We start from the raw sequence: 14676 nt of genomic DNA on the forward strand, positions 1-14676 counted from the left end.
CGTTTACATAGAAGTTTAGGAGAAAGTTCAGCTATAGAAGCGTTCATGCCTTACATGGCAGTGCTCATTCATGTCATATGATCATAACCATCGTGATATACATGCCATTGTCAAGAAGTGTGCATGGCCCGAAATCCTATCAACACCAGCGCTTTTATGCAGCAAAGCCTAGTAGCCCTAGTCCAGGCATTCCATGCTTATGGTTCCCCCAATAGCCTTGCCGTGATGTCGCCCATATACGCCTCTTCGAGTTCGTAGTCTTGTCCTCCATTGCGGTCAATACCCACATAATTGAAGGCTTCTACAACTCGTTCGACGTCGAAGCCCATATGCACAAATCGATCAATGAGCTCTTTGTTGTAACCGTCGTAGACGGCAATGTTTGCAGCCGCTTCTCGTTCTTTGCTCTCCCTTTCGGCCTCTTCAATGGACTCGGCTGTTGACCCGCCGCTGCTTTCTCCGATGAGGGTCTTTGGTGCTCCAGCGTACTTCACCGCCCACTCTTTGGCCGCCCTTTCAAATTCCTTGGGATTTTTGATCATTTGTTGTGCCACCACCGCATCTTGTGGGTCTTTCGGTTCAGGTGAGCTGAGCAACGACTGTAGCGAGATCATGGCGGATTTGATGGTCAGCACAGGCGACCAACCCGTACTTAGGGTATCTAGACAAATAGCACCCTGGGAAAGAGGTTAGTAGTTGAAACTGAGCATGGAGTTCTGGCGGCTTACTGTCTGACTGGAGATGTTTGGGTGCCACACTTTTGTAATGAATCTCATGACGGGAGGCTTGAAAGGATACTCGTTTGGGATGGTGATGGATACTTCGTATGTGCCACCCTCATATGGTGTCCCCGATGGGCCTTTGAAGGAGCCTCTAAGATTCGTCATACTGTCCCCGATCGTCTCTGCCAAAATTTGGGATGCTGTGTCTGCACGGATGTCCATCAGATCTTTCTGTATTCGTCTTGCTTTATGTCCTGCCATGGCTGCCGAAAAGTCTGAACAATCGTTGTGAGGAAATGTAACGGAGGGCGTTCTCTCGAGGCAGGAACGGGCTAAGGCTTGATAAGACTAGACCGTCAAAATGGCACTAGTTGTGTGAAGGTCGTAAAGTGAACAGAGGTGAGAAGTCGTGACAGGTGTGATGCGAGTGAGAAGTGTATGAAGTCTGGAAGAATATCAGGCTGTCTGCTGGGAAGAGAATCACATCGAAGCAAGTATGGTCTGCAGGTAGTATGGTAGGCAGTGCAACTTTGTCGAGTAAGACTTGCCAGAGGTCTCTTAACTCGAAGCGGCACGGTTGGGTTCGATGACTTCGTCCAAAGTGAGATGTTCGATTTACACAGCCTAATACAGAACGTGTTGCCTGTTCGCAGATGTGAGTAAGTTGGTTCGAGGATCTGACGAACCTCGAATTCGGAGAAGACAACTGCAGGCTCAGAAGGCGACGGATGACGGAGGGCAGCTGCCTTTGGCCTTTAGCGGGGACAACCGAATGTTTTGTCTTTCAAACAAACTCCGTAAGCGCTGCTTTAACTGTGAATGGGTTAGGTTAGCCTAAGGCCTCGCTGCTGCATTCAACGCAGTCTCTCCGCTAGGCGCGACTGCATATCGTCACCCTCTGCGCGATTCATCCTCTACTCTCCCAAAACAACCTGCTATCATCTTCAAGGACACTTTTCTCATCTATCCAACTCCTCGCAGACAGCGTCCCCTTGCTCTGTCTTCTCTAAATCATGGTACACAACTTCGCATTCCAATGCTATCTCATGACTTACGAATGACAGGGAAACAATCAATCACAATTGGGAGGCGGCCCTCCAGGACAAGGAGGCAAAGACGATAAGGACAAAAAGGTTTGCCGTCTTCATCTCCCATGTCGAGATAGTACTGATACTGTCTATAGAAGGACAAGCCCAAGTACGAACCACCTCCACAACCAACGACCCGAATCGGACGAAAGAAGCGCAAGCAAGCCGGACCCAATGCCGCTGCGAAGCTACCTACCATCTATCCTACTGCACGATGCAAGCTACGGTATCTAAGAATGCAACGGGTGCACGATCACCTGCTTCTGGAAGAAGAATACGTCGAGAACCAAGAACGTCTAAGAAAAGCCAAAGCCGCTCAGACACAAGCTCCGGCTGCTGCTACAGAAGGTGCTGAACTGGACCGTAACGCTGATGAGCGAAGCCGGGTCGACGACATGCGTGGAAGTCCCATGGGTGTTGGTAATCTGGAAGAGCTCATCGACGACGATCATGCCATCGTATCCAGCGCTACTGGCCCCGAGTACTACGTGTCCATCATGTCCTTTGTTGACAAAGACCTCCTCGAGCCTGGAGCTTCTATCCTGCTGCATCACAAATCAGTATCTGTCGTCGGAGTTCTTACTGACGACGCCGACCCACTGGTGTCCGTCATGAAACTCGACAAAGCACCGACTGAATCATACGCAGATATTGGTGGTCTGGAGAATCAAATTCAGGAAGTCCGCGAGGCGGTCGAGCTTCCATTACTACATCCGGAACTGTACGAAGAGATGGGCATCAAACCACCAAAAGGTGTCATCCTTTATGGCGCTCCAGGCACAGGAAAAACCCTCCTTGCAAAAGCCGTGGCCAACCAAACATCAGCCACGTTCCTGCGTATTGTTGGTTCCGAATTGATCCAGAAGTACCTCGGTGATGGCCCAAGACTGGTGCGACAACTCTTCCAAGTCGCAGCAGAAAATGCACCCAGCATCGTCTTCATCGACGAGATCGACGCAATCGGCACCAAACGATATGAATCGACATCAGGTGGCGAACGAGAAATTCAGCGAACCATGCTTGAATTGCTCAACCAGCTTGACGGTTTCGACGACCGAGGCGATGTCAAGGTCATCATGGCAACCAACAAGATCGAGACCCTGGATCCTGCACTGATCCGGCCCGGACGTATCGATCGTAAGATCCTGTTCGAAAATCCCGACACCAACACCAAGAAGAAGATCTTCACCTTACACACCAGCAAGATGAGCCTGGCAGAGGATGTCGAACTTGATGAGTTCATTGCGCAAAAGGACGATCTCAGTGGTGCCGATATCAAGGCTATCTGCTCCGAGGCTGGGCTGAGGGCGCTGCGTGAGCGCAGAATGCGCGTTAACATGGCCGACTTCCGGAGCGCTAGGGAAGCCGTCATGAAGACCAAGACCGAAGGCGAGCCGGAAGGTTTGTACTTGTAGAATATCTTGTAATTTATAGAGGCAGACCGGTCCTGGGACATCGCTGAAGTGTAACAGAGTATTTCATAGGGTTCACGATGATGCGTCTGGCCAACCATGCGACGTGATCTATATGGTATGCCTTGATTTTTTTCTTCTTGACCAGCGGACCATTGTGGACGTTTCCACAGATGCTTGTTTGATGAAACTCGGTGCAACATTCATGTCAAGCTGATTGCAACAATGCATCACCGGACCAAGGTTTATACAATAAATCAATTTCCATCAAGTTTCGTCATTCATGTGATATAGTAGAGGTGGCATGGCATTGCCCCAAGCAGGCTGAGCGGCTCGACCTCGACTCTATGTGAGCCTTTCCACATGGAAGGCAGAGCTTTACAGTTAGAACACAGCCTTCGTTTTAGTCACAGGCAAAAGTTCAGTCTGAGGCAGACCCCTTGTCACACCCGATCCGGCCCAGAAGCTCTTTGCGATCACTGCTTCCCGCCAGAAGATTGACACTGGACGAATGCCCATTCTCGTGCTTCTGCTTCCTCCGCCCTGACCCAGATGTGGCTTCTGGGCTCGATTTCCGTCCAGACGGAGAGGTCGACTTGGATTTTTGCGTGGAAAGCGAAAAGTCCGTGTCGGTGCTCAGCACTTCGCTCTCAAGGTATGGAAGCGATGTTTTGTCTTTGTGGACCTCTTCCTCTTCTTCTTCTTCTTCCTCCTCCTCATCTTCATCCTCATCGTCCGATCGGGAATCGTCCGCCCCCTGGTTTGTAAGAACCTTGTACGCCACTCGCACAATCATCACGAACCAGAAGATCATGATGCACTGTAGAGCAAGCAGCATGCCGAGGAATGTCAGCCCAATATTCTGGTTCCAGCACACCAGGCCTTCAGGGTCACGGAATGGTTGAGTGAGATGATCCCAACCATCCGGTGTAGGGAGTGGTCCCTGAAGATTTCCGACGCTGCCCTTGTAACATCCGTACTGGATCTCCTCCGGCATGTGCGTGTAGAGACTCCAGCACACCAACATGTATAAAACATGTCGATTGATGAACCAACTGATCATGAACGCCCCGAATGCGACGTCGCACGACGTCTGGAAGTGAAGGTATTTGAGGATCTTAGCAAACGACAGCAGGATATCCACAACATCCATCAAGCAAAGGATGAGGTTGCCCACACGATACTGGTGATAGCCGTAGGAGGTGAAGATGAGTGCGCATGTGACGATGTGATGTGTGAACATCTGCCAGTGGTCCTTTCGTCGTTCCTCAATGTTTACCACCACGATCTGCTGTAGCCAGAAGCCGAATTGTACCAGGTAGTACCATTTGGCCAACCCATCCATCTCTCGGATCGGCCAATCTCGCCATAACCCCCGCAAGTTGAGCCAGTAGTCGGAATTGTACATGATGCACATGCCTATGCTCCAGGACGTGGTATTGTAGAGAACGATCCACGCTTGTTCGGCGAAGCGCACCTTGGGTTTCCTTTTTTTGAGGCCCAGATATGAGGCCAACGGACCCAGGACATAGTCCATGACCGCACATCGAAGGCCGGTAAAGACAATAATCCAGTAAAAGACGAAGAATATATCGTCCCATCCCAGGCCAAAGGATCCGGTGGCCGGGTTATAGTAGGAGATGCGGAAAAACTTTTGCGTATGATGTCGCGCCGCAGGGAAGAATATGTGTACGAAGAAGAGCATGGATATGAGGTTCAGCGATATACCTGAGATTAGGGTCAGTCTTTCACTCTTTCTGATAGGAGGCTCTATGCATGCGTACTGATTTGATGCTCAACTACCCACGCACATGCAAGTGCTATACTGCTCTTTTCTCTCCCTCTCCTTACCCACCTAGGCCAGGCGGTCTTCTGCGAAGGCGCTGCATTGTGAGAACGGCGCTCAAGCGTCAGATCTGTAATCGTTTCTAGTTTCTCTTGGTCCAGGCCATTGTTGCCAGACATCGTGCGAAACACCAAAAGTCGGGCACTCTGAGCGGTTGGTGATGATAGGGTTTCAGGTAGGGTGTTGAATAGCGAGAGGCTGCTCCAATGCCGCCACCGAATAGGTATCAAGGCGGAGTGTCTTTGGAGGAGAGTCGTAGCGACCAGCGCAGTCTATGTGTGTGTTGCGATAGTGCACCGTACGGATAAGAGTGTTGGATGTGGGAAAGCCAAAGCGAATGTCGGAGCTAGTTCCCTGCACACTTCTCGCGTAAAGTCAATTGCCAAACGAATGGACTGGATGTTGGCCTTGAGGAACAATTGTTTAGGAAAGAGTGGCAGTTTTTACTACTACGGGGTGGACTGATATGGAAAATATTGGTGGGTTGGGGTTCAGCTGCAGTTACCTGCGTTAAAGTCACCTAAGTGTCCATCTTAGGTAAGGCTAGCTATTGCGCAACGCCATATCTGGCCTATCTCTTGACAGGATCGCTCATGCCTAAAAGACTTGTCCAACTGGCGGTGTGAAGATGAGCAGCCACCAATGGGAGCGACACCTCTACGAGCACCGAAAGTGAGATCAGGTTACGCAGATCCGGCGTCTGTAGCTTGCTTGTTGCATTGGAAATGTTCTTAGCACCACTGCAGCAGCCAATTGACAAAGAATTGTGTTCCTGATTTTGTCGAGCATTGAAAGCCTCGAACCTTAGGCGCACTCATTGGAGGACTGCCGGTGGGCGTCCTTTCGATCGTTCTTCAAAGCTCCTGCTTCCGCTGCCCCAAGCTTGCCAAAACCCCTGCCCCAATTCGAGCTGTGCATAGGGTCTAAGATCCAGGCACCAGAAGGCTTCACCAATGATAATCAGCCCCAGTGGTCCCTTGGTTCTGTGGCGTTCGGGGATGGCCGGTTCACTCTTCTGCGTTTGTGTGAACGACTTGATTACGTCGCCGCTTCATCGTCCAACAATTGTGGGTGAGACACGGACGTCAAAACACCTTTGACGTGGATGTTGATGAGACAATGGAAAGTAAAGTCCCATCTGATGATTTTGCTCGCAGATCAACTCTAGCGCATCATTTGCAGTTTTTGACTGATCGAACCATTTCGGCGAGACAATCGTGCTGTGTCTTGTTGAAAACATGAAGTCGATGTAGCTCAGCGCCAAAGGCCATACGGCTCTTTGCAAGCCTTCCACAATTTGATCGTGCCATCTTCACTGCCAGTCGCATAGAGCTTGCCGTCAGGAGAGAATGCTGCTGTCCAGATGGGACCGTGATGACCTTTGAGTACCTCTGTGATGTGATTAGTATGTACTCGGTAACGAAGGCTCAGGCTCGTCTTACCCAGCTCCTTTTCTTGTTCAAAGTCCCAGACACGGACCCAAGTATCTTTGCCACCACCAGTGACGAAGCGGCCACTGGAGGTATTGACTGCCGCACTCGCGATATCATGGTCGAAGTTGATCTGTTTGATCAATTGCCCAGGCCGACCGGCGGCGAAAAAGAGACAAGAGTGCCCGGCAGCGACACTGATGATGCCTGGATCGGTATCCCCAGATTTATTGGTTGAGAGTTCACAAGACCCAATGTCACGCTCCGTCTTGACACTTGTAATCATGCGCTGGCTCCTCAAGTCCCACCACCGGATGGTTTTGTCTTCGCATGCCGTTGTGAGAATATTGTAGTCGACGTTCCATACGATTGATTTGATGGTGCCTCCATGTACGTCGGCACCGATCTCGAGTCCTTCGCCCGTGGCGCTTGGGGTGGTCGGAGATGAGGTGCTTTGTGCCTGGGGCGCAGCACTTCCACCTCTGGTGAGGTCGAAAATCTTCAGTCGCTTGTCCTGACCTCCGGTGGCCACACACTGTGGATTGTCTTGCACTGGAAAGGCGACGGCACGGACGATATGTTTATGTTCAAGGATATGTAGGCATTCTCCAGTTTGTGGATCCCAGATTCTCCTGAGTACCAGTGAGCATATGATCAGGTGTGAAAGAAATGTTCGTACGCTGTGAAGTCGGCAGATCCCGTGGCTGCGATCTTAGCGTCAGAGGACAATCTCGACGACCAGACAGCGCCTTTGTGTCCGATAAAGGTTCCTATCCTGGGAAGACTCAGTCAAGAGTCTCGCAAATGGCATTTAAAAACGTACCAATCTCCAGTGATGCCATCTCTCAACATGGGGTTGTTGTCTAGACACTGTCAGGGGAGTCCTAACCTGCGAACCGAGGTGAGAATACCTTTGGAAGCCGAGATTAGGTAATACTGGTCATCGTCTACGACGGATGAGAAGCTCAGATGAGTGATTGGTCGTGAATGGCCATGGCATGTTAGGGGGACGATCCGCGGAGTCTCTGTTGAACAGTCAGAATCCTGAGACGCAGAAGCGAACACCAGCAGACGCGGCGACGCAAATTTTGGGGCTTATGATCTTACCGGACATGATAAAATCTATCAAAGAATCTCGCTTCAAGCGTATGTAAAGATTTGAGTGTGGGGTGAAGTCGTAGTCCGGTGGCTACGAGTTCTCAAAACCAGGACAGAACAATGGAACTCCTGATGTGGCAGGCAGTCGCTGGTAGTCTCGGAACAAACTGAGTACAATCCAAGAGAGGATGTAAGAAGGATTCTTTCTGTGATTGCAAAGGCTGAAGGACTGCAGAATTATGTGACAGGCCGAAAGTGAAGCAATAGTTGGAAGCGAGAACACACAAGAAAGTGATGAAGAGGGAGGTCTAAGGTCTCGATCGAAGAAGTAAAAGCTGTGGTAGAAATTGTATGAGGAGTTGTCATCTGATGCTGTGAATTGTTCTTTTGATTCCCGTCACTTTGAGAACCTCCTTTGAGATATCTAGAAACTGTGGCGCAGTCGCAAAAGCATTGGTGTGGCGGTGCAATACCAAAGAGGGCAACTCTGCCGGTGTGGCTGTGCCCCGTGAAACATCAACGACCAGCAATCTGGCATTGCTTCTCACACTTGATCTGATTTTATGCTAGACTACTGGAGCAGAGTCTGAGGCTTGGGCATTCATTTTAAAGTGTCAGGTGGTTGAGACGAACCTGGTCAATGCTGTCATGACCACCACGCGAGCGTGTTGCTGTGATCAGAAGCTTCACGATCAACCAGCCTTACAGGTTGCAAACCTTCCAACGTCTGGGGCTGTACAATCAAGAACCAAGTTCTACCCTTTCCATACGGTCTATTTGGACGCAGGATACCGTGGTCGCTTGTGTGCAGCGACCCAGCATCTTCAGCTGTCAGGATAATGACATGGTCTTTGCCGTCGTGTCTACCAGTCTGAAATTTGGCTCAAACCAAATGGATTTGATGTCCCAGAAGTGAATCTTGTCGGCTTATAGGTGGTAGTCAGGCTTTGTATGGAGGTGCTACGTGGAGGTGTGGTTGGGTAACATGTTGAAGATCCATGAAATTACTCTTTGTGAGTGCTGAAGCCCCTGACTTTCTCACAGCCTTGCACGTGCTTTTCAGTCAGGTAGCCCGAAATTTGAGACAGTTGATTGCCCGACAGGCCCTGCCTTCAGTGTCTCTTTCTTTGTCCCCTTGAAGTGGCACTGTGACAGGTCATTCAGAACGAAGTTGGCTTTGTCTCAGGAACGAGGACGTCTCTCTTTGGACAAAGACCTATTGCCGTCATTGTTGGCTGGAAGTATGTCGAGCTACTCAACTACCCGACCGCATAACAAAGAATCCTCTGCCCGCCCTGATGAACCGAGTTTAATCGATGATACATCAGACTCCACCGCCATGGTCATGGAAATGAGCTTGTGCAATGTTTATATTCGCTCGTTCGCCCCTGTCCTGGCTCCCTCCAGCGGTCACAGCCTCCCTAATCTTTCAAGCCAGTATATCGTATATACTTACTTTGGACTAGACGTCGGGGAACAAAGGGCTTAGAGTCGTAGTATAGCTGACGACTGCCTCAGGAACTGTGTTGACAATGTCTCCTCGCGCACAATGGCCGTGACGACTCACGACCGCATTGGCTGCCCTCTCGCGCGGCAGACGCTGCGTTCTTCTCGCGCTGCCATCAGCCTTTCAAATATACCCTCCGGTTCTTCTATTTCCCTATTCGCTCTCATCATCAAACAATCAGTTCAATACCCAAGCTGGTATTGTCTCTCAATCGCCCGAAAAAGGTTTGTTTCAACACTCACAACAACTAACCACAAACCATACAACACAACAACGAACAGAGCCATTGCTTCTTGAATCAGGAGGTCTATTGCTGCAGGTAAGCAATTGATCTCCTTCAAAATGCCTAACCCGATCAACCTCATCCGCCGTTCAAAGGCAAGTCTGACTAAACTACTCAAAGTTGCTCAGACGACCAAGGCTTATGTCCGAGAAAAGCTTCGACTACCAGGAGCGTCTGCACCACGGTTTACAGTCGGCACAGATGCCTCTGTAGATTATGCGGATACTATCTCTCCAATGAGTTCGCCAATTCGTCCGCCAACGCCTTATCCTGGTGGTCCAGTGTTAAGAAACCCGATCGTAAACTATACTGTGGGATCCAGCATTGCCGACATGTCGACCAATGTCTCAACCATGGATCATCCAGTTCTTCGTCGCACAACTCGCCGCATCACAATCGGTGGCTCATCCGCTCCTGCTGGTTCGAGCTCTTCTCCTCTAGCTACAACTTCACAACATGTTGGAGGTACCGGCTCCTCTTCAGCTGCTGCAACCACAAGACGTGTTGTCATCATTGGCTCCTCTACTACTGCAACTCCAAGTGCTCTTTCTCCACTGATCTCTTCCAGTCTTCCACTACCGAATCCGGCTATGTCTCCTCGGTCTCTCAGACTCGCCCGCCGCGACGTCAACCGAATGTGGAGAATGCGGATGGCCCAAGCAAGGAACCGCGCATCTTTCCCTGCTAGATATGCTTTCAGACCAGCTCAAGAGTACTACCTCAAACCAGCACGTTGCAATGAACAGGCCGGTTCACAGGCTCTTACTCACGATATCGGCACACAGACGTATCCGACGACACACGATCAAGGCACACAGACGTCGCCACAGGTTCATGAGGAGACTGCAAAGTCAACTCCATCGGCTCTTTCACCTCGGCACCTCCCATCTGGCGGCTCAAGTGCAGATACTCCATGCGGCTCTCCATTCTGGGGTGCTCCGTTGCCACGAAAGCGTGCTCGGGAATTCGTCAAAGGATGCTGGCGCTTTGAAGATCCATTCGTCATGTCTCCTCCACACTGGCGAGCTCTCGGCCCTGTCATGGAGCAACCGTCTATTCCTCAGCAAGCACCACTTACACAAGCAGTGTCAGCTCCTCAGGAGGTTCAAGTCAACCAGATTACCAACTCGCGAAGCGCCGTAGCCCCTCCTGCCCCGCGGCCTGTTTCCTCCAGCCACGACGCTCGACGCTGGTCGGACTTTGACTCAGACGAGATGTCAAGCACTGGCAGCAAACGCCTCGTCCGCATGGCCTCGAATGGTTGGGTAATTCAGCATGGTGAAGTATCTGCAGAAGCCCCTGCTCAAGGCACTTCAAGTGGTGAACCAGCAGCTCCAGCTGATGATACTCGCCATTGTATGGACACGTCATCTCGTGCGTGGTCCGAAGGCTCTTCGGATGAGCACGTCAATACCGAACACCAGCCCTTTGTCAGTATCGACTCGCAGCAATCGAAACTCCGCCCACAGGACAGTGTTTCCCATCAAGAATACGTCCAGACCCCTGAACAGCATGCACACGGTCAGCCTCTCGGTGCTCGCACTCCTGCCGCAGTACAATACGATCCCCTTGCCCCATACGGTCCAGTCTACATCACTCCTGGTCAAGTCCTGCTCACAGACGAATATCGTGGCGAATGGGACTCGCAGCCGCAAAACCGCCGTGACCCATTCGACCTGCACTTTGGTGGTGATCCTCGCCTGGACGCCGTGTACGCTGCTGCAGAGCAGTACGACAGTCTATACCGCGAAAACCGTGCTCTGATGCACAATAACAACGTGTCCACCTGGAAAGTCACCGTTCTCGAGGGTGAACTCCTACGCCGCACTCGGCAAGCACAGGAACAAGAAGCAGAAATCCTGTTTTTGAGATCCAGATTGGAGGAGTTTGAGCGGGAGTCGTCTGTGGTGCACAACGAGCTTTCATCAGTGGTTGAGAGTGAGGAAACTTCAGACATGTATGGGCCTTAAATTGATATTTGAGGCGGTGGCGACCAGACTGGGAACAAGCATGAGCAAGGCGATAGAAAGATAGAGTACTTCAATGACAACAATGTCAACAAAGCCTTTTCACAATAAATTGATCACCCAGTTAAACGTAGACAAGAATGAACTTGTAACCAAGGATGCCGTCGTTCACTTCGTTTTTTTTTTGGTCGTTGGAATGATGGATCATCTCACTGATAACGTATCAAGAAGTACCTTTGACTCAAGGCAGCCTCCTTCCCAAACGTAGATCTGAACAAGTTTATGAGTGAGTGTAGCTTCGTCGATATCAATAGTATCTTGCACCTTGAATATCTGGAGTGTCTCGAAGGAAAGGTGTGATAAAACTATTTGAGCTGAGACAAAGTCCCTTTTCAAACCTGAACTGGAATGGTGAATTGGTGATGCGAACGAGGATGTCTTTGTTCACATCGCCAGTCTCTTTCTTAGTGGAACCACCGAGTATCTTGGGGAAGACGATGTGATGTAGCAGCTTGCACCTGAACGAGCTCCCAGTGAAACAGAGGTAAGAGTGAGTGTGTGATCGAGGATGCCTTCATTCGCATCGCTACTGTCTTTCACCGTACTCACCGAATGTGAAGGTGACGCTGAAGTGAGAGATGGACTTACTGTGTTGACTTCACCGTGTTCTTAATGATCAATCTGAAATCGAATCCTCGGACGTGAGCATCATGCTCCTCGACGCGTGAGATGATGGACTATCTCTCGACCATCGCTCTTCGGAGCCTGGTCATTGTCCTTTTGCTGATCATCACGCCTTGTCAGGCCGTGCTCCCAGAATTTATCATAGCTGAGGGAACAAAAGTACAAGAACCACAGCAGGCCCTTCAGCAGTCGTTCAAAGATGCGATCACACTTGCCAGGGTTGCGGGCTCACTGCTTGACCCCTGTGAAGGAGTTTACCTACGGTTCTTTTGCGCCATCGATGCCGTTTTCGTCAAGCAAGTATTCCAGACGATTGCCAACATCCCTCTGAACTCGGAAATCGATGGGAACACAGTCGTCGAGATTCTGTCGAGTGCCGCCGTTGCCGAAAACTTGCAGCCGAAGTTCAGCAGCTTGGAGCTTGCGCTCGGTAACAATCCTTCGCTGCCGGCGAGCAAGCAAGTTTGTGGAAAGCAGGTCGATGGAGGACAAATCTTCGCCTTTTCGTACATCGACCCCGGAGCACTTGGACCCGTTGCCCTCGTCTCACTCTGCGACCCAACCTTTGGATTCCCAACGCTGGTAGAAATCGAGGACCCATCAGCGGATCATAGGGATGCAGATGGCGATCCCCTTCTGGGATATACATGTGATGGCCTCGGTGATCATGATACCGACTGGATGCAGACACCTGGGGGCGTACTCTTGCATGAACTCATGCACTGGACATATTTGCTGGAAGACATACCGAACTATGAAGACCTCATAGATGAGAACGAAGATGGATTTCCACAGATTGCTGATTTTGCTGGGCCTAATCCAGGGGATGGATAGTAAGTCTTTTTCCTGCGACGGAATTGAGTTGACCCTGACGTGTGCACTCATAGTGGTCCGTACAATACCATGCGTCTCAGGCAAGTGAAGGCTGCTGAGACGATCCAGAATGCTGATAGCTATGTGTGGTATGCCCAGTCGAAGTACTGGTCGTGGAAATGTGGAAGAACGTTTGGTCCGTCGGTTGATCCGTCAGATGACGAGAAACGACTGGGAGTCAGAGCAATACAGGCACAACCAGAATCTGGGGATTGAGTATGGAATGGGGCGATGCTGACATATGGCTGCAAGCTGGATAGGGATGGATGCTTGAGGCCTTCAGAGACAAGCTCACAGATGAAATGTGGATTGTCAGTACCCATAGAATCGTACATGCTGGCGGTTTGCATGCACATCAAAATGAGTATTACTTACGTGGTGGTCGAAAAGCGGGTTGATTGCTGGTTGTACTGGTAATTGATTCTGTGCATTTTCCAAAAGGTATGCGCGCACAGCGGTCGAACTGCGCCGCCGTACATTTTATGGCGCGGTTTACTCCAACTCTTCGCACCATCCCCAGGAAATTTATTTCCACAACGCCGACCTACTTTGTGGCAGGCCTTCAGACAGAGACCTTCATGTTCGCAAGGTGCCCGGTCCGAGCACCGCGCAGCCTGAAGCATGGTCTACATTCATCCTCCTTGAAAGTGACCGCTCGTGCCTACTCTTCTACGACAGAGCAGGGTCATGCATCACCCAATGCACGAGAGTCGTTGCGTTCGAAGCCTACATCTCGTAACTTCCTCTCCGGACTGTCCATCGGTCTATGTCTTGCCATAGGATGGTGGGCTTATGATGCATACAGCCAGCGCGACCCATTCACCGCATATTCGCTAGTTGCCAAGAAACCTGTCTCTTCCACGGCCAGCATTTTCCACCTCGAACCTAAGAGCAAGGCTCGTGACCTCGAATTGTACAAAGATGCGTGGGAAAAAGGAATATGGAATGTCCAGTTCAAGCAACCCCAATTGCAGATCGTCCGAGCCTACACGCCTCTACCGCCTGGTGACGAGAGTATAGGTCAAGAGAAGGGCGAATTGCGCTTTCTGATCCGTAGGGATCCTCATGGTGAGGTCTCGAGTTATCTCCACAAGCTCTCTCCCGGGGCTGAAATTGCCATGCGGGGACCATATCTAGAGTACGAATTGACTCCGGATGTCCGACAAATCGTCTTCTTTGCTGGCGGAACGGGGATTGCGCCTGCTCTGCAAGTCGCACATGCGTTGTTCGAGGGCAATGAGGCCGGTGTGTCCAAGAAAGACAAAAGATTGCACATCTTATGGGCGAGTAGGACGCGAGAGGACTGTCTGGGTGGTGTCAGTGATTCACCGCCCGATACAGTCTTGCCGCCAAAACCGACATGGTCTGGGCTGTTCTCGAGTACCAAATCTAGGCCAAAACAAGCCCCTCCGCCAACACAGGAGAAGGGTGTAATCACGAAGGAATTAGAAGCTCTCAAGAAAAAGTACCCCGGTCAAGTCACGGTCGAATACTACGTCAATACAGAGGATACATGGATCGACGAAGACGCGGTATTTCGTGCTCTGGCCAGATTCGACGACAAAGTCTTTAGTACTAGACCTGCCGGCCTACAAGACCAGCGACAGATCCTCATCTCCGGACCACCAGGTTTCATTACTTATCTGGCAGGACCGAAGGAATGGAGGAATGGCAGGGAAGAGCAGGGTTCAGTCAGTAAGCTCGTGGCTCACGCGCTTTCGAGGCATCCGCACAATGTTAAGGTATGGAAAATATGATGCCGCCGG

The 14676-nt window shown here is 50.7% G+C and overlaps 7 protein-coding genes across 7 annotated transcripts; 4 read left to right on the forward strand and 3 right to left on the reverse strand.

Annotated features, from left to right (window-relative positions):
- Nucleotides 1–197: 197 nt before the first annotated feature.
- EDD37DRAFT_566165 (ubiquitin-conjugating enzyme) lies at nucleotides 198–983 on the reverse strand (the record flags this gene model as incomplete). The annotated part of the gene is made up of 2 exons (XM_062814086.1): nucleotides 198–677; nucleotides 729–983. 2 exons carry the CDS (start codon nucleotides 981–983, stop codon nucleotides 198–200), a joined length of 735 nt encoding a protein of 244 aa, XP_062669009.1.
- Nucleotides 984–1582: 599 nt separating this feature from the next.
- Nucleotides 1583–3434, forward strand: EDD37DRAFT_458970 (26S protease-like protein regulatory subunit 4). The gene is made up of 3 exons (XM_062812938.1): nucleotides 1583–1738; nucleotides 1787–1855; nucleotides 1906–3434. The coding sequence occupies exons 1-3, from the start codon at nucleotides 1736–1738 to the stop codon at nucleotides 3223–3225; spliced, it is 1392 nt and encodes a 463-aa protein (XP_062669010.1). The 5' UTR covers nucleotides 1583–1735; the 3' UTR covers nucleotides 3226–3434.
- Nucleotides 3435–3643: 209 nt separating this feature from the next.
- Nucleotides 3644–5187, reverse strand: EDD37DRAFT_565607 (acyl-CoA-dependent ceramide synthase; the record flags this gene model as incomplete). The annotated part of the gene is made up of 2 exons (XM_062814062.1): nucleotides 3644–4950; nucleotides 5007–5187. The coding sequence occupies 2 exons, from the start codon at nucleotides 5185–5187 to the stop codon at nucleotides 3644–3646; spliced, it is 1488 nt and encodes a 495-aa protein (XP_062669011.1).
- Nucleotides 5188–6322: 1135 nt separating this feature from the next.
- On the reverse strand, nucleotides 6323–7612 carry EDD37DRAFT_651307 (translation initiation factor eIF-3 subunit 2; the record flags this gene model as incomplete). Its single annotated transcript, XM_062818338.1, has 6 exons — nucleotides 6323–6459; nucleotides 6511–7130; nucleotides 7178–7273; nucleotides 7322–7361; nucleotides 7410–7523; nucleotides 7606–7612. 6 exons carry the CDS (start codon nucleotides 7610–7612, stop codon nucleotides 6323–6325), a joined length of 1014 nt encoding a protein of 337 aa, XP_062669012.1.
- A 1833-nt stretch (nucleotides 7613–9445) lies between these two features.
- Nucleotides 9446–11356, forward strand: EDD37DRAFT_695521 (uncharacterized protein; the record flags this gene model as incomplete). The annotated part of the gene is made up of 1 exon (XM_062820108.1): nucleotides 9446–11356. One exon carries the CDS (start codon nucleotides 9446–9448, stop codon nucleotides 11354–11356), a length of 1911 nt encoding a protein of 636 aa, XP_062669013.1.
- Nucleotides 11357–11598: 242 nt separating this feature from the next.
- On the forward strand, nucleotides 11599–13126 carry EDD37DRAFT_682610 (uncharacterized protein; the record flags this gene model as incomplete). The annotated part of the gene is made up of 2 exons (XM_062819807.1): nucleotides 11599–12870; nucleotides 12925–13126. Exons 1-2 carry the CDS (start codon nucleotides 12083–12085, stop codon nucleotides 13124–13126), a joined length of 990 nt encoding a protein of 329 aa, XP_062669014.1. The 5' UTR covers nucleotides 11599–12082.
- Nucleotides 13127–13444: 318 nt separating this feature from the next.
- On the forward strand, nucleotides 13445–14667 carry EDD37DRAFT_695523 (nitrate reductase; the record flags this gene model as incomplete). Its single annotated transcript, XM_062820109.1, has 1 exon — nucleotides 13445–14667. The coding sequence occupies exon 1, from the start codon at nucleotides 13489–13491 to the stop codon at nucleotides 14665–14667; it is 1179 nt and encodes a 392-aa protein (XP_062669015.1). The 5' UTR covers nucleotides 13445–13488.
- Nucleotides 14668–14676: the final 9 nt, after the last annotated feature.

Source organism: Exophiala viscosa, assembly GCF_022695815.1.
Source record: "Exophiala viscosa unplaced genomic scaffold EDD37scaffold_7, whole genome shotgun sequence".
NCBI lineage: Eukaryota > Fungi > Ascomycota > Eurotiomycetes > Chaetothyriales > Herpotrichiellaceae > Exophiala > Exophiala viscosa.

What these genes read in the sequence shown, in the direction of transcription:
- EDD37DRAFT_458970 (XM_062812938.1), top strand. An exon ending in AAGACGATAAGGACAAAAAG is followed by an intron (nt 1,856 to 1,905) that starts GTTTGCCGTCTT and finishes TACTGTCTATAG; the next exon opens with AAGGACAAGCCCAAGTACGA.